This window comes from Gigantopelta aegis, chromosome 6 (assembly GCF_016097555.1).
Source record: "Gigantopelta aegis isolate Gae_Host chromosome 6, Gae_host_genome, whole genome shotgun sequence".
NCBI lineage: Eukaryota > Metazoa > Mollusca > Gastropoda > Neomphalida > Peltospiridae > Gigantopelta > Gigantopelta aegis.
In genome coordinates, this window is record NC_054704.1 from 95,571,125 (window position 1) to 95,590,099 (window position 18,975).

Below are 18,975 nucleotides of genomic sequence, written 5' to 3' on the forward strand. Positions count from 1 at the left end.
TGAGGGTTTACAGTGGATGAGGGTTTATGAGGGCTTACTATGGATGAGGGTTTACTGTGGATGAGGGTTTACTGTGGATGACGGCTTACTATGGATGAGGGTTTATGAGGGTTTACTGCGGATGAGGGCTTACTATGGATGAGGGTTTACTGTGGATGACGGCTTACTATGGATGAGGGTTTATGAGGGTTTACAGTGGATGAGGGTTTATGAGGGCTTACTATGGATGAGGGTTTACTGTGGATGACGGCTTACTATGGATGAGGGTTTATGAGGGTTTACAGTGGATGAGGGTTTATGAGGGCTTACTATGGATGAGGGTTTACTGTGGATGACGGCTTACTATGGATGAGGGTTTATGAGGGTTTACTGCGGATGAGGGCTTACTATGGATGAGGGTTTACTGTGGATGAGGGCTTACTATGGATGAGGGTCTATGAGGGTTTACTGTGGATGAGGGTTTACTGTGGATGAGGGTTTATGAGGGTTTACTATGGATGATGGTTTACTATGGGTGAGGGTTTACTATGGATAAGGGTTTACTATGGATGAGGTTTACTATGGATGAGGGTTTATGAGGTTTTACTGTGGATGAGGGTTTATGAGGGTTTACTGTGGATGAGGGTTTATGAGGTTTTACTGTGGATGAGGGTTTACTATGGTTGAGGGTTTATGAGGGTTTACTGTGGATGAGGGTTTACTGTGGATGAGGGTTTATGAGGGTTTACTGTGGATGAGGGTTTATGAGGGTTTACTGTGGATGAGGGTTTACTATGGTTGAGGGTTTACTATGGTTGAGGGTTTATGAGGGTTTACTGTGGATGAGGGTTTATGAGGGTTTACTGTGGATGAGGGTTTACTGTGGATGAGGGTTTACTATGGTTGAGGGTTTACTATGGTTGAGGGTTGATGAGGGTTTACTGTGGATGAGGGTTTACTGTGGATGAGGGTTTACTATGGTTGAGGGTTTATGAGGGTTTACTGTGGATGAGGGTTTACTGTGGATGAGGGTTTATGAGGGTTTACTGTGGATGAGGGTTTATGAGGGTTTACTGTGGATGAGGGTTTACTATGCTTGAGGGTTTATGAAGGTTTACTATGGATGAGGGTTTATGAAGGTTTACTGTGGATGAGGGTTTATGAGGGTTTACTGTGGATGAGGGTTTATGAGGGTTTACTGTGGATGAGGGTTTATGCGGGTTTACTGTGGATGAGGGTTTACTATGGTTGAGGGTTTATGAGGGTTTACTGTGGATGAGGGTTTATGAGGGTTTACTATGGATGAGGGTTGATGAGGGTTTACTGTGGATGAGGGTTTATGAGGGTTTACTATGGATGAGGGTTTACTGTGGTTGAGGGTTTATGAGGGTTTACTGTGGATGAGGGTTTATGAGGGTTTACTATGGATGAGGGTTGATGTGGGTTTACTGTGGATGAGCGTTTATGAGGGTTTACTGTGGATGGGGGTTTATGAGGGTTTACTGTGGATGAGGGTTTATATGGGTTTACTATGGATGAGGGTTTACTATGGATGAGGGTTGATGAGGGTTTACTGTGGATGAGGGTTTACTGTGGATGAGGGCTTACTATGTATGAGGGTTTATGAGGGTTTACTGTGGATGAGTGTTTATGAGGGTTTACTGTGGATGAGGCTTTATGAGGGTTTACTATGGATGAATGTTTACTATGGATGAGGGTTTACTTTGGATGAGGGTTTATGAGGGTTTACTGGGGATGAGGGTTTACTATGGATTAATGTTTACTATGGATGAGGGTTTACTGTGGATGAGTGTTTACTGTGGATGATGGTTTACTATGGATGATGGTTTATGAGGGTTTACTGTGGATGAGGGTTTATGAGGGTTTACTGTGGATGAGGGTTTACTGTGGATGAGGGTTTATGAGGGTTTACTGTGGATGAGGGTTTATGAGGGTTTACTATGGATTAATCTTTACTATGGATTAGGGTTTATGAGGGTTTACTGTGGATGAGGGTTTACTATGGATGAGGGTTTACTGTGGATGACGGTTTATGAGGGTTTACTGTAGATGAGGGTTTTATGAGGGTTTACTGTGGGTGAGGGTTTACTATGGATGAGGGTTTACTGTGGATGAGGGTTTATGAGGGTTTACTATGGATGAGGGTTTATGAGGGTTTGCTATGGATGAGGGTTTATGAGTGTTTACTGTGGATGAGGGTTTACTGTGGATGTGGGTTTGTGAATGTTTACTGTGGATGAGGGTTTATGAAAGTTTACTGTGGATGAGGGTTTATGAGAGTTTACTATGGATGAGGGTTTATGAGGATTTACTATGGATGAATGTTTACTATGGATGAGGGTTTACTATTTATGAGGGTTTATGAGTGTTTACTATTGATGAATGTTTACTATGGATGATGGTTTACTATGGATGAGGGTTTTCATGACTAGAATTACATACTAAAGATATTTTACGTTTTAGAATATCAGCGTCTGCATCAACAAGGTGTTTATAGTAGCCCAAACCAGATTTTACCGTCCAGTAACTTCGTACTTAATATATATTTCGAAGTAAGATGAAACGTGACTGCTACAGACACACAACCGAGAACACTCTGGATATACAGACACTAATGTTCTAAAGAAGAAAATATACTCAATATGTATTTTTAATCGCCAAAAAGGCTCCATAAGACGGAATCATTTTGAATGGCTGCAAAAATTTAAGTCGTCTCTTTGATGAATGCTCTGTTACGGCTATGGCAGACTTTCTCTTTTTTTCTGGGTTTTTTCGGGGGGGGGGGGGGGGGGGGGGCAAAAGTTTATTTCCATGAAATGCCACATTTACATCCGTGTTATATACCCACGTGGCTTGGGTATACTACACACACATATACATAATAAATATTATACATCTTATTTGAAGAAATAACATCGCAAAATAATAATAATGAAAAATAGCTATGTACTTCTATTACGAAATAGGAATTGGCAAAGTCATGGAGGACAGTTATATTAGTAACAAAATTAAATCTCCAGCTGAAAGGATGTTTCCATTAGCGTAAAAATAAACTAAGTGGAATTGATGGACTTATTATTATTATTATTTAAAGCGGTCTTCATTGTACCCTAAAATATATTTTTCTATTGTTCGATAATATTTTATAAAACTAAGAGCTTCCATAAATTTTGGTAGCTTTTCTTTATATTTACAACTATATATGTATCTTTTCAGTATAACAATTAGATGATTTATTAAAATGCTTTGACTAGGGATACCCAGCAAAACATATTGAATATTTAATTTAATAACTGATCCTATCTTTGTTTCGAGCTAAATTTGAAATGTTTTCCATATTTGATTAGAGTGAGGGCAATATAAAAATGTATGTTCCAAAGATTCTTGTTCGTTAGCACAAAAACTGCATTTATTATCCGCCTGTATGCCACACATACAGAGATACGTATTTGTTGTCAAATACGATGTATAAGCTTGGATTGAAAGTTTTGAGTTTTAATGTGAGGGGTAATTTGTTTTATAATTTGATAACATTTTGACAAATTACCTTCAGTAATATTTGTATTAAGTTTTTGTGACCATTTATTCGCAATATGTAATGTAGAAAACACTTGATTTTATATATATATAAATAGTAAATAAATTTACAGCTTTTCGATTTTTGCATTCTTTTTAAAATATTGTCATTATCTGGGGTTTCCAAAGTTAACATATGTCCTTTTATTTTGCGTAACCAATATTTTGGGATATATGAAAGTATTTTAAAGTATAGTAAATAATTACCATTTAGTTATATTCATTTTTAACTCTTATGAATCGCTTTATCATACCATTCGGTGTAAATAAATCACATACCGATTTTAGACCCTTTTCATACCGACTATGGCAGACTTGCCATTATTTTCTACTCATTTTAATAATAATAAAACTAATATCATACTCTGAAGAAAGAAATAACACCGTCAGAAATAAACAGCTGACAAAAAAGATCTTAATAATCTTACCTTGAAAAATACCTAATGCACCTTTCAATAATATTTATGTATGACAGCAATATCTGTCTATATTTTGTCAGCGGATGCATGTTACACACAACCTGAGCTGTTTGGTGCTGAAGTAATTAAAAAGTCAGAAGATGGGATGAAGATTACGTATGGTTGTAAAGATGATTTCAAATTACGAGAAGGAAATCCGACAGCAACGTGTTCCCGCCAAATTGGAGTCTAGGAACTTTCTATCATGAGATGTGATCGTAGGATGTTATTACCTACATTGTAATCATCTACAATTTAACTGTTTTATTGTTTGTCTAGGAACTCTCTACCATGAGATGTGATCGTAAGGTGTTATTACCTACATTGTAATCATCTACAATTTAACTGTTTTATTGTTGTTTAGGAACTCTCTACCATGAGATGTGATCGTAGGATGTTATTACCTACATTGTAATCATCATCTACAATTCTAACTGTGTTATTACCTACATTGTTCATCTACAATTTAACTGTCTAGGAACTCTCTACCATGAGATGTGATCGTAAGGCGTTATTACCTACATTGTAATCATCTACAATTTAACTGTTTTATTGTTGTCTAGGAACTCTCTACCATGAGATGTGATCGTAGGATGTTATTACCTACATTGTAATCATCTACAATTTAACTGTTTTATTGTTTGTCTAGGAACTCTCTACCATGAGATGTGATCGTAGGATGTTATTACCTACATTGTAATCATCTACAATTTAACTGTTTTATTGTTTGTTTAGGAACTCTCTACCATGAGATGTGATCGTAGGATGTTATTACCTACATTGTAATCATCTACAATTTAACTGTTTTATTGTTTGTCTAGGAACTCTCTACCATGAGATGTGATCGTAGGGTGTTATTACCTACATTGTAATCATCTACAATTTAACTGTTTTATTGTTTGTCTAGGAACTCTCTACCATGAGATGTGATCGTAGGATGTTATTACCTACATTGTAATCATCTACAATTTAACAATTCTATTGTTTGTCTAGGAACTCCTTACCATGAGATGTGATCGTAAGAAGTTATTACCTAGGCGGTAATAATATATAATAATATAATAATAATAATAATAATAATAATATATTTTTTATTTCAGATCAGTGATCCATAGAACATATTTAAAAATCACATACAAAACTGATTACATAATATACAGTAGCTTGTGCCAGCGATCTACACATACAGACTTGACATACACAAGTTTCGATTCTGCTCTTCAGCGAATATGCTGTTGAGCGAAATAAAGCACCAAAGCGTTTTACTCGATGACTGACAAACACATTGCTGGCACTGTATGGTCGTCGTTGTCCGATCATCCATCGGTATGCATTATTATAACATGTTAAGATCCTTCATGGTATCCTGTATAAATTTCACCCATAATGCACCCGCGTACAAATTACTACAATAACTCACAAATAATTGTGTTTTAACAGATTCTGAATATTTTGCAAATCGCCGTAACAACATGTTTGCACGTACACAAAGGGCTCTATACTGTCGCTTAATGTCTTTATCTCTTTCATATTTTTGCATATAATATGACCTAGATATTTACAGTTGTCAACGAATTTCAGTACATCACCACACAAATATATCTAAGGCACATTGATCAACTGCAGTGTTTCTGGCTCAATACACATACAAACAGTTTTCATTTTTTTATATATAATAATATTATATCAAATTCTTAAAGTATGTGATCTGAAAAATATCACATATTTTGTTGCACTGAAAATGAAAAATATTATAAGATAAATATATGTGTGTGTGTAGGTGCATGCGTGTGCGTGCGTGCATGTGTGTATGTGTGTTTCCCTTAAAATAAAAAAGGAAGCAGTCATGTAGACCAAATTGTTGTCACGATATGTAACTGTGTTATAAACATATTGACAAGTATCATGTGAATCTGTGATAACTATTATATCTTACTAAACAGCAACCAAGTGTTACATCACTGTTGAGAAAAAGGCACTGTATGCTGGGACACTATCCACCGGAAAATCTATGTGGTTCAATTTCACCTGCCAGCGGTTTGATTCACAATACCCGTACAAGCATGCGGGCGCTACCATCCTCCCATATTACTTCAACGTCGACCGCCTGTCTGACGTCAGCAACTACTGTCAGGATCCGAACTTCCGGGGAAAACCGTGGTGTTACTCGAACAGTCTGTCCAGACTGGCCTCACACCTGCTCACCTGCAACATCCCAAAATGTAATCCAGGTTTGTGGCTTTTCTTTCGAGATCTCTAGATGTAATCCAGGTTGGTGGCTTCTCGTTCGAGATCTCTAGATGTAATCCAGGTTGGTGGCTTCTCTTTCAAGATCTCTAGATGTAATCCAGGATGGTGGCTTCTCTTTCAAGATCCCTCGATGCAATTCAGGTTGGTGGCTTCTCTATCAAGATCTCTAGATGTAATGCAGGTTGGTGGCTTCTCTTTCAAGATCTCTAGATGCAATCCAGGTTGGTGGCTTCTCTTTCAAGATCTCTAGATGTAATTTAGGTTGGTGGCCTTTCTTTCAAGATCTCTAGATGTAATCCAGGTTGGTGGCTTCTCTTTCAAGATCTCTAGATGTATCCAGGTTGGTGACTTCTCTTGCAAGATCTCTAGATGCAATTTAGGTTGGTGGCTTCTCTTGCAAGATCTCTAGATGTAATTTAGGTTGGTGGCTTTTCTTTCAAGATCTCTAGATGTAATCCAGGTTGGTGGCTTCTCTTTCAAGATTTCTAGATGTATCCAGGTTGGTGACTTCTCTTGCAAGATCTCTAGATGTAATTTAGGTTGGTGGCTTTTCTTTCAAGACCTCTAGATGTAATCCAGGTTGGTGGCTTTTCTTTCAAGATCTCTAGATGTAATCCAGGTTGGTGGCTTTTCTTTCAAGATCTCTAGATGTAATTTAGGTTGGTGGCTTCTCTTTCAAGATCTCTAGATGTAATTTAGGTTGGTGGCTTTTCTTGCAAAATCTCTAGAATGTCCTCACACCTGCTCAACTGCAACATCCCAAAATGTAATCCAGGTTGGTGGCTTCTCTTTCAAGACCCCTCGATGCAATCCAGGTTGGTGGCTTCTCTTTCGAGATCTTTAGATGTAATCCAGGTTGGTGGCTTCTCTTTCAAGATCTCTAGATGTAATTTAGGTTGGTGGCTTTTCTTTCAAGATCTCTAGATGTAATCCAGGTTGGTGGCTTTTCTTTCAAGATCTCTAGATGTAATCCAGGTTGGTGGCTTTTCTTTCAAGATCTCTAGATGTAATTTAGGTTGGTGGCTTCTCTTTCAAGATCTCTAGATGTAATTTAGGTTGGTGGCTTTTCTTGCAAAATCTCTAGAATGTCCTCATACCTGCTCAACTGCAACATCCCAAAATGTAATCCAGGTTGGTGGCTTCTCTTTCAAGACCCCTCGATGCAATCCAGGTTGGTGTCTTCTCTTTCGAGATCTTTAGATGTAATCCAGGTCGGTGGCTTCTCTTTCAACATCTCTAGATGTAATTTAGGTTGGTGGCTTCTCTTTCAAGATCTCTAGATGTAATCCAGGTTGGTGGCTTTTCTTGCAAGATCACTAGTTGTAATTTAGGTTGGTGGCTTTTCTTGCAAGATCACTAGTTGTAATTTAGGTTGGTGGCTTTTCTTGCAAGATCTCTAGATGTAATGCAGGTAAGGATCTCGTGACCACCACCCCCGCCTATACAAACGGCCATTTTAATTACTTTATTTTACAAATTCATAATTCACAATATACAACACTAAAGAAACGCGTCTCTGATCATCTTTATTTGGAAATGTTCCGGGAAGCATGCCCACGAATACAGTCTGTAGTACATATTTCGCTCCCTGCCTTCGGCAATCTCAAAGTTGCCCTTTTAAGAATTTGGTGACCTCCCCCCCCCCCCTCTCCCAAACACACACATACACCTTACAAAATCATGGATCCACCTATCGATGCACATATCAGTGCATGTTTAAAAAGGATTAAAATGTGTCAAAATTAATTTTATCCTCTGCAATGCGATTTGTGGGCTATATTAAAACGGGCACCGTCCATCAGTCGAACAGTCTCCAAAGCTCCACTGGGGGCGGGACGTAGCCCAGTGGTAAAGCGTTCGCTTGATGCGCGGTCGGTCTGGATAGAACATACCACGGCCTTTGATATACCAGTCGTGGTGCACTGGCTGGAATGAGAAATAGTTCAATGGGTCCACCGATGGGGATCGATCCTAGACCGACCGCGCAACAAGCGAGCGCTGTACCACCGGACTTCGTCCTGCACCTTGCATTAATAAATGATGCTATACTATCATATGGCGGTGTTATGACTTTTAACCTCTCTTACATAGGTCCAAACTGCAGCATCGCACCGTTTGTAGCAGGCGCCAAAGTCAGATCGATGACAAAGCGACAGGATGGCAGTGTGACGGCGGAGTACGAGTGTGTGGACGGATTGGTCCGAGTGAACAGTGCTCGGGCCGTCTGTAAGGGAGATAATCAGGGAAACGAAGACTGGCAAGTCGCGGCTGTAATCTGTGCTCGTGAGTTTTCCGCTTTTTGGTTCGTTTATTTGTGTGTTGATGGTGGGGGGGGGGGGTGGTTGTGGATGGGTTTTGTTGGGGTTTTTTATATTTAGATTTTTTGTATTTTTGGTGGGGTTTTGTTGGGGTGGAGTAGGGGTTCTTGAGGGGTTGGGGGTTATATTGTTTTTGTTGTTGTTCGTTTGTTGGGTGGGGTTTGTTTTGTTATTTTTAGGCCCGTAGAAACCGGGGGCCGTGGAAGGGCATTCCACCCCCTGTAATCGAGAACGGGTTTTTGGGTTGTTGTTGTTGTTTTTGTCTTACTCTATATAAATAAAGATTTAAAATATGGCTTGTGCCCCCCCCCCCCACCCCTCCACTAGATGATGTGATCTCGTTTAAGAAATTATACCCTCCCCCACCACCTCCAGATATCGTTCCCACGTCCTGATTTGTACTATTTTAGCTATCTATGTCTTCTTTTAACAAAGTTACGTAACTGGTTTGTTTCCCTGAATATAGTTATTTCTATGTATTTAAGCCAAAAATTATAATATATAAATGTCAAAATTTGTGAGAGTGCATGCGTTGTGACGTTCTCGTGTATTAGGTTTTTTTAGTCATAAGATTTTAAGTTGATCTTGATATGAAAACGTTTACACAGAAACAGTTACAGCCATTGTTCGACTGCTTACCATATCTTACATTTTTAGCCATTGTTTTAAATTTTCAATGCATGTAGGCTACCTGTCTTTTCTACACGTTTGTAGCTGTTACATTCATACCAGATGACTACAAACAGCTAATTAATAGGCTACTAACATAGACTTTGATGACTATTTAATTGACTGTGACTGAGGTTACAAAAACATTACATCTTTGTAATGTCAGTCACAATTAATTAAATGGCCGCCAATGGTATGGGATTAACGTACACATTCAGATGATGATGATGATAACTAGTTTAACATGCCCATATACCACTAGGGTTTCGAACACGCCCATCCCGAGTCCGACCTCCAATACGATCGGTGGCCTGACTCGGGATGGAGGGGGGGTGGGGGTGAAAATGGGCAGAATTTTGAGCATTTTAGAAGGACAGTCCAAAATTAAATAAGAGAAAGAAGAGAGGATCGGACTATTTAATAATATTTTTTTTTAAAAGAAGTAATTTCGACATAAAATTTTGAACGCAGATGTAAAAGTTTTAAGTCCGATCGATATGTCCACGCGAGTGGCCTCGTTAAGGCGGTTTGGGTGCACAGCTTAAAGGGACGAGATGGGTTGCATCCCGTCAAGAAAACCCCTAGATTGACAGTGGATAGACGTTGAAGGTGTAGTGCTGTGCTGAAATACAGATCTTGAGAAGCCGGATCCGTCTGAACGAGAGAGAGTATCAGACTAGGGTATAGTCCAGTCGTCATGGTTTGGTATAGTGGTGCGGACGGGCCCGACTCCGCAGGATACGAGATGGTATCACTATAAAGGAAGGTAAAGTCTAGAAAAAGAGTAGTAGGGGCCGACCCCGCTTCCTATTTTTTCTTACAGTGTCAATCTTCCAGTGCTGCTAGGACTGCTCGGACATGTAGAGACTAAACGCGAACAACCGTAGCGTTCTGCAGAATGGCCGTCATACGAGTCACGAAAAAAACCCAAGTCGACAGTCAGACGGAGAAATGACGTGGAGGCAAGGAATCTCGCTAAAAAAGAATCCAACCTGGTGGTGCAGGCTGTCGAAACGAGAAGCGTTCCAGCGTTCAGTCAGTTCCAATGGCCGCATACATCCCAGTACAAAACTTCATTTCGCTGACAAAAACAACGAAATGAAGGACCCCCAAGTCGAGCACACGAAAGCACGTGCAGTGTGCACACGCGAAACAAACACGTCTTACCGCGTGGAGCTCCCGACTGGGAATCACACATTCAGAGCAAGCTGTTTTAGCGCACGCCTGTTAAGATAGGAATGGCCGCTAAGGCTCAGGTGAATTTGTATTGCAGCATTGCATGGCTTATGATCTTCAGATAAGAACCTGACAGTCAGACACAAACGTTACCAAAATACAAGTATTTGAAATTCAAAATTGCCTAAAAATGTAACGTTAGTTATCGTGGAATTGCCCATTGGTCAGATGTATACTCTCATTTCAAATTCGAGTTTAAAGTTGCCGTTAGCCAATTAACTAAACGCGAAAAACAAAGAGTTAAATTTGGCAAATATATTTCATTACTAAATCGACAAAAAGCAAGTTTAAAATTTTTAAATGCAATTATTTAAATAGCCTAATTTGCTTTTAACATAATATTATAGTACATGTAGTATATAAATATGCCAAATTGCTAATAACGTTTTTCGGGGATGAATTAAATAGTAATATTTTATAATTGGTAAAATGTCGCTATCTATTATTTTTGCTCACACAAACTTCTTTTTTCTTCTTTTTGTTTCCACTGTCCAGACAAAACGTGTTACATGTTGAGTTCTGGCCCGAAAAGGACATCAGCTGTTTATGCTGGCACCAAGAACACGACGGAGAGTGGTCGGAAGTGTCAGCGCTGGAATTCCATGTTCCCTCATACGCACGTCTACACCAAAATCGCCGACTACTTGACGGACGACTCGTTCGACGAAGTCGCCAACTACTGCCGCGACCCGTCTGGCGACCTAACGCCGTGGTGCCACACCACGGACCGATCTGTCCGCTTCGAGAAGTGTGGCATTGACGCGTGCCAGTTCATGGGATGAAATAACTCCAGTAGAGACAGACATGAACATCAAGTCCGAATGTCAAACATGATATATACTGACGTCCAAAAGAAACTCTACATACGTAAAATGTTAATAATTTGAAAAATATTGTTGCCTATCAAAAAGAACCAATTTAGAAACCACCTTACAAACATTTTGCAAACATTTTGCACATATCATATCCCACGATAGCATTTGTTTTCCATTATACAATTCCAAGCCTTTTGAAGTTTATATAAAGTCGTGAACTGTTTCATTGTGTTGTGTTGTCATTAAAATTTAAAGTGATAGTGAACCTAAATACTAGAGAGAAATGTCATCACCTACAGGGGTGTAGTGGCGCACAGCCATTCCTCCCCCCCCCCCCCCCCCCCCCCCCCCCCATTATTGTGCGCAGAAGGCTGGAAATGCCGTATTTGAAGACTTGGAATTCAAACTTTTTCTCAAGGGTCCCAGTGGTAAAGCGGTCGTTTGTTGCGCAGTCGGTTTGGGATCGATCCCCTTTGTGCACCACGACTGGCATATCAAAGGCCATGGTATGTGCTATACTGTTTGTGGGATGGTGCATTTAAAAGATCCCTTGCCACTAACAGGAAACTGTAGCGGGTTTCCTCTCTAAGAATATTTGTCAAAATTACCAAATGTTTGGAAATGTGTTACAATGGTGGCAAACTGATCGTGATCCTCAACTCTTTTACCGTGCTCATATAACACTGGTTTTTCGAGCACGCCTGTCACGGGCTGAGTCTCTCACATCCCCAGCGGCTAAGTCCGGCACAGGAGGGGGGGGGGGGCGGGATTAAGTTGGAAGTGGGCGGAATTTGTAATAAAATTTAGAATAAGTTCAGAGAGACCTAAGCCAAAAGAGAATAAATTTTACTCCTGTCTGAAAAAGAGTTGAGTCAAAAAATAAACTGAGTGTTTGGCTGAAAAGGTTTCTGGTGATTTGAGCAAATAGACGGGTTGGCAAAAACAAAAAGTGCGTCAGACTATTTATAAAAAACAACAACAAAAAACAACAACAAACAACATAGGTTTTGGAACTGGAGCCGAAAATGTTTAAAGTCTGACTAGCCGTTACCTGGAAGTGAAGGTGCTTGGAGGGGTTGGCTCCTGTGGAGAATTGATGAAGTGTCTGCCGTCAAACTGCGCTACACGTTCCCCCCACCTGTGATTTAGCAGGGTGTTCGCTAAATCGACGTAGTGTGCGCCGGGGATGATCTTCAGAATCCTGTGGACGGTGGTGTTGTGCATCTCCTTGAAGAGAGTTCTTTGTCTGTAAAGACCATCCCGGCGCGACGTCACCATAATGCAGATTTCTCCATGGTCAAGGTCCGCGTCGTGAATTGCCAACTCACTGCCGTCGGGGAAACGCTTGAGAGTTCCCTCCTGGATGCCGCCCGGCAGTGAGCCCACGTTGGTGGTATCGCCGATGAGGTATTTGGTAAACTGAGGCTTGGTCTTGCTGACCTGCAGACTCTACGCCGCGAAGTTCTTCCCGCGGCTAGACGTGGAAGGCCACGTACCTTGGCTGGCTGGTCACTCGAGGGAGTGACGTCCTTCCGTTTAACAACAGATCCAGCCTTGTTCGACTTAACGGAGGCCGTCGGAGGTGACGAGTTGAACTGAAAGGAGCAGGAACGTGTTTCGCCGGTCGTGAAGTCTTACACATGGCTGTGTCCAGTTCCTCCCATAGCGTGGATGACTTGTCCGGCTTTGCTGAAAACTGTGCAAACTGAAGATAGTCCCTTCAATGCACTTGTTACTTTAGAAATAGAATTCTGAAGAAATTGCTGACATAGACAGACAGACAGACAGATAGACAGACAGACGCATTGAGTAATACAGTCTTAATTCTATTGAATTATTTGATTATATTATTACTTCAGTTGCATCTCGAACTGTCTAACAAAAATACCATAATGTTATGAAGGGAAATAACTCGTGTGAGTATACAAACAATATCGCATATTATACTGGGGCCTAATTCACAAAGCTCTCTTAGGCTCTGCTAGACAACAAAGAATCCTTTTTGCAAGGCTTTTAGCATTGCACTGCGAGATCGCAAAGTTGCGACAGTTTAGTTAATTAGGCCCCTGGGAATTAAGTAAGCACTACCTAGTTTTGACCATGTGACTTACAAAATGTATTTTTCGTGCTGGGGTGTCGTTAAACATTCATTCATTCATTACACTTCACAAGTAATCGTGAGCATTTCGTGGATACAAAACACAGACGCTATGTGTATACAAAGGCTATTGAAAAAGATTGACAGTAAGTGACACTCTGGTTATATCAATATTTAATGTATCCTAGAGAAAACGACGGAAATCGTAAATTTGCATGAAAATGTATGATAATTAATTAACGAGCTGGAACCACATAGATGTGCTTCTCATAAGTAATTTATTCACATCTCGGTAGATACACAGTATATACAGAAATAGCCTTTTTGGCTGAAATACAGTTCAGGTGGTATTTAATTTCCAGAGCCTCGTTTTACGGAAGCGATCTTAGCGCTGAGATCATGTTAAGTATTAGGTGATCTTAGCGCTTAGATCATGTTAAGTATTTGGTGATTATCGCGCATGTTACGCATTAAGTGATCTTAGTGCTAAGATCACGTTACGTATTAGGTGATCTTAGCGCAAAGATCGCTTCGTAAATCGGGGTCCAGTGTGTGCTGTATATTAATAGTGATTGGATGGGGGTTGTAATACGAAACAGAATGCGTTCTAATTGTTTAGTGTATGTTTTAGACCTTGAAAAATGTTAAATAAAACATGCGCGTTTGTAGGAAATAGTGCAAGGAGATCTAGGCTGTGGCGAGCGAAGTTTCTAGAGTGTTCGAATCATGCTCCCTCAGATAATATATATTTAAAAAGAAATTCGCTTGCAGCAAGGGTTGTTCGATCCCCAAACCTCCCCCCTCCCCCTCGCCTTGCACACGCGACTGATAAAAAGAAATATATTTTCTAGCCATTTAATTATTAGTATTGACATTTATAACAAAACTTTTGGATTGTGTATTTTATTCACGTCGTATAAACTGAGCTTCCTTCGCTGCCTGTAAAAGAGTAATTACCACCGTTTCACCCATATGCACATGGATCCAACTGCTAAAACATATAAATCCTTGTTTTGTTTCAAAGTTTTTGTTTTCCAAAGTTGGAGCGCGCGCATGCGTGCGTGCGTGTGTATGTATGTGTGTGTGTGGCACGGTATGTGTGTCTATGAGCGTGCGTGTGCGTATGTGTGTTTGTGTGTGTTTGCGCGCGTGCAATGTATGAGCTACGATTGTTTTCTAATAGTATTATTGTTGCTTTTCCTAAACTAATTCCTGAATCGGCTTCTGTATAGTGTAGGACCTTGAAGGACTTTTTCATTATTTCATTATTAACTTATAAACATTAATGGGTATTTGTCATGTTTATCTTTTCGGATCCCAGTCGAGGCATAGGATTTTTAATCCAGATACCAAACCCTGAGTGTAAACCACTTGCACCGACCAGTGAGCCATAACTGGTTCAACAAAGGCCATGGTTTGTGCTATCCTGCCTGTGGGAAGCGCAAATAAAAGATCTCTTGCTGCCAGTCGTAAAAGAGTAGCCTATGTTGCGATAGCGGTTTTGCTATAAAAAAAAAAAACATTGTCAGAATGACCATATGTTTGACGTCCAATAGTCGATGATAAGATAAAAAACAGTGTCAGAATGACCATATGTTTGACGTCCAATAGTCGATGATAAGATAAAAAATCAATGTGTTAAATAAAACAAACTTTACTTTACTTTTTTTTTTTTCTTTCTTTTTTTCCAAGAATGTCGACAAAGCCAACGTATAACACTATAATTATTATCATAAATGAATGTTTGAAGTCTCCTGTTCGCGGTTGACTTACGAAAGTACTAGAAGTGCGGATGCCGGATACAAAACTCAATAGAGTAGCTCACCAGCTGCATGGGTTAGTGGACAGCTGGACGGCCAAACATCTGCAGTGTCTGCCTTCTGGGTGTCGTTATATAAGGTTTGAAGTCTTGCTAACAGGCTCTGGAAGAATGGTGTTTATATTTAGAGATTGTTTGGTTTGTTTGGTTGGTTGGTTCTCTTTGCTTTTTTTTTTTTTTTAAGTGTTGTGGCTTTGTTGTTTATTTTCTTGTTTTGGAGTGGGTTTTTAGGGAGGTGAGGATTTGTTGTTGGGTGGTTTATGGGTGGGGTGGTAGTGGGGGTGTATTCCAAACAAGTCCATAGGTTTTAGGAGGATATGAGGCCGATAGTCCACAAAAATATATATATTAAATAATCTTTGAAAAGGATGGCAAGAAATCGGAAGATCTAAGAAAAATATGCGCATGTAAAACACGAGATTGGTGTGCACCATCGCACTAAACGTGGGCATCCTGTCGCCACCTCGTTCACATTTAAAACAACATGAGATTGGTGTGCACCATCACTCTAAACATGTGGGCATCCTGTCGCCACCTCGTTCACATTTAACACAACACGAGATTGATGTGCACCATCGCACTAAACATGTGGGCATCCTGTCGCCACCTCGTTCACATTTAACACAACACGAGATTGATGTGCACCATCCCTCTAAACATGTGGGTATCCTGTCACCACCTCGTTCACATTTAACACAACACGAGATTGATGTGCACCATCGCACTAAACATGTGGGCATCCTGTCGCCACCTCGTTCACATTTAACACAACACGAGATTGATGTGCACCATCGCACTAAACATGTGGGCATCCTGTCACCACCACCTCGTTCACATTTAACACAACACGAGATTGGTGTGCACCATCGCACTAAACATGTGGGCATCCTGTCACCACCTCGTTCACTTTTAACACTCAGTGTTATTGATTGCAATATAAAGTATTTCGGGTCTGTTCTATAACACACACACACACACACACAGAGAGAGAGAGAGAGAGAGAGAGAGAGAGAGAGAGAGAGAGAGAGAGAGAGAGAGAGAGAGAGAGAGAGAGAGAGAGAGAGAGAGAGAGAGAGAGAGAGTTACTGTGTGCGTGACAATGAGAAAGAAAAAAGGGGGAAAAAGCATTATAAACATATTAAATCAAACACACACACACACCTACTTAAACCCCCTCTGTTATTATAAATCAGAAGTAGCCACAACACCCGAATCAGTACAGTAACAATTAGATTATTTCGCCTTAACACTGTTTATAATCCCAGTCAATATGGCCATGCCTCGGGGCATGCAGTAAATGCAGGCAATGAAATCTTTATCCGGATGAAATGTTACTTTGGATTGTTACTGGCCTTTTGTATGCCACGAGGTTTTGCTTTCAGTGTATTGTTATAACTGAAACAACGTTGTAGAATGTGAAAGACTTCAGATTTAATATGTTTATAATTCTTTTTTCCCCTTTTTTCTTTCTCATTGTCACATACACAGTATCTCTCTCTCTCTCTCTCTCTCTCTCTCTCTCTCTCTCTCTCTCTCTCTCTCTCTCTCTCTCTCTCTCTCTCTCTCTCTCTCTCTCTCTCTCTCTCTCTCTCTCTCTCTCTCTCTCTGTATCTGCCTCCTTTTTTCACTCTCACTCTCTTTTTTTTTCTCTCTCTCTCTCTTTCTTCCTCTAACTCACTATCAGCCACATAGTACACGCATACACAATGTCAAATGCATGTAAACAGATATAAATACACATGAGAAAGAGTGTGCGGTTGGTGTCTGTGTGTGTGTGTGTGTGTGTGTGAGTGTGCGTGTGGGGGTGTTTGTGTATGTCTATGTGTATGTGTACGTGTGTCTATATGTGTGTGTCTGTGTGTGTGTGTGTGTGTGTGTGTGTGTGTGTGTGCTTGTGTGTGCCTCTGTGTGCCTGTGTGTGCATGTGTGTGTGTCTCTCTCTCTCTCTCTCTCTCTCTCTCTCTCTCTCTCTCTCTCTCTCTCTCTCTCTCTCTCTCTCTCTCTCTCTGTGTGTGTGTGTGTGTGTGTGTGTGTGTGTGTGTGTTTGTCTGTCTGTCTGTGTCTGTCTGGGCTCCATCGGGCCTCCATTAAACCTGCATACACATTTAGTTTCAGCTTGGACACGCCATTCGACATGAACTATTCAGGTTAATGGCTGAATATGGTGAAAAGTCCATTATATAAGGAAAGGACTAACGATAACTTAGTACATAATCAACTACAGGTGTTTGGTGTTTAATATGGTTATTACCACACTTGAGAGGGAGCACTACCACTATTTGCACTATTTACACTCTGTACATAATCAACTACAGCTGTTTGGTGTTTAATATGGTTATTACCACACTACCACTATTTGCACTATTTACACTCTGTACATAATCAACTACAGCTGTTTGGTGTTTAATATGGTTATTTCCACACTTGAGAGGGAGCACTACCACTATTTACACTATTTACACTCAGTACACAATCAACTACAGCTGTTTGGTGTTTAATATGGTTATTTCCACACTTGAGAGGGAGCACTACCACTATTTACACTATTTACACTCAGTACATAATCAACTACAGCTGTTTGGTGTTTAATATGGTTATTACACACTTGAGAGGGAGCACTACCACTATTTACACTATTTACACTCAGTACATAATCAACTACAGCTGTTTGGTGTTTAATATGGTTATTACCACACTTGAGAGGGAGCACTACCACTATTTACACTATTTACACTCAGTACATAATCAACTACAGGTGTTTGGTGTTTAATATGGTTATTACCACACTTGAGAGGGAGCACTACCACTATTTGCACTATTTACACTCTGTACATAATCAACTACAGCTGTTTGGTGTTTAATATGGTTATTACCACACTACCACTATTTGCACTATTTACACTCTGTACATAATCAACTACAGCTGTTTGGTGTTTAATATGGTTATTTCCACACTTGAGAGGGAGCACTACCACTATTTACACTATTTACACTCAGTACACAATCAACTACAGCTGTTTGGTGTTTAATATGGTTATTTCCACACTTGAGAGGGAGCACTACCACTATTTACACTATTTACACTCAGTACATAATCAACTACAGCTGTTTGGTGTTTAATATGGTTATTTCCACACTTGAGAGGGAGCACTACCACTATTTACACTATTTACACTCAGTACATAATCAACTACAGCTGTTTGGTGTTTAATATGGTTATTACCACACTTGAGAGGGAGCACTACCACTATTTACACTATTTACACTCAGTACACAATCAACTACAGCTGTTTGGTGTTTAATATGGTTATTACCACACTACCACTATTTACACTATTTACACTCTGTACATAATCAACTACAGCTGTTTGGTGTTTAATATGGTTATTACCACACTTGAGAGGGAGCACTACCACTATTTACACTATTTACACTCTGTACATAATCAACTACAGCTGTTTGGTGTTTAATATGGTTATTTCCACACTTGAGAGGGAGCACTACCACTATTTACACTATTTACACTCTGTACATAATCAACTACAGCTGTTTGGTGTTTAATATGGTTATTACCACACTACCACTATTTACACTATTTACACACTGTACATAATCAACTACAGCTGTTTGGTGTTTAATATGGTTATTTCCACACTTGAGAGGGAGCACTACCACTATTTACACTATTTACACTCAGTACATAATCAACTACAGCTGTTTGGTGTTTAATATGGTT

General features: G+C 40.0%; 2 protein-coding genes across 2 annotated transcripts in view; both read left to right on the forward strand.

The window, feature by feature from the left end:
- The window catches only part of LOC121374812 (uromodulin-like), a 16,309-nt gene extending 12,068 nt beyond the window's left edge, over nt 1–4,241 (forward strand). Inside the window, exon 6 of the mRNA XM_041501924.1 lies at nt 4,076–4,241. Coding sequence (XP_041357858.1) covers nt 4,076–4,227 — 152 coding nt within the window. The 3' untranslated portion in view covers nt 4,228–4,241. The remainder of the gene's footprint in view (nt 1–4,075) is intronic.
- Nucleotides 4,242–4,325: 84 nt separating this feature from the next.
- On the forward strand, nt 4,326–11,539 carry LOC121374813 (plasminogen-like). Its single transcript, XM_041501925.1, has 4 exons — nt 4,326–4,338; nt 5,978–6,265; nt 8,376–8,567; nt 11,003–11,539. The coding sequence occupies exons 1-4, from the start codon at nt 4,326–4,328 to the stop codon at nt 11,287–11,289; spliced, it is 780 nt and encodes a 259-aa protein (XP_041357859.1). The 3' UTR covers nt 11,290–11,539.
- Nucleotides 11,540–18,975: the final 7,436 nt, after the last annotated feature.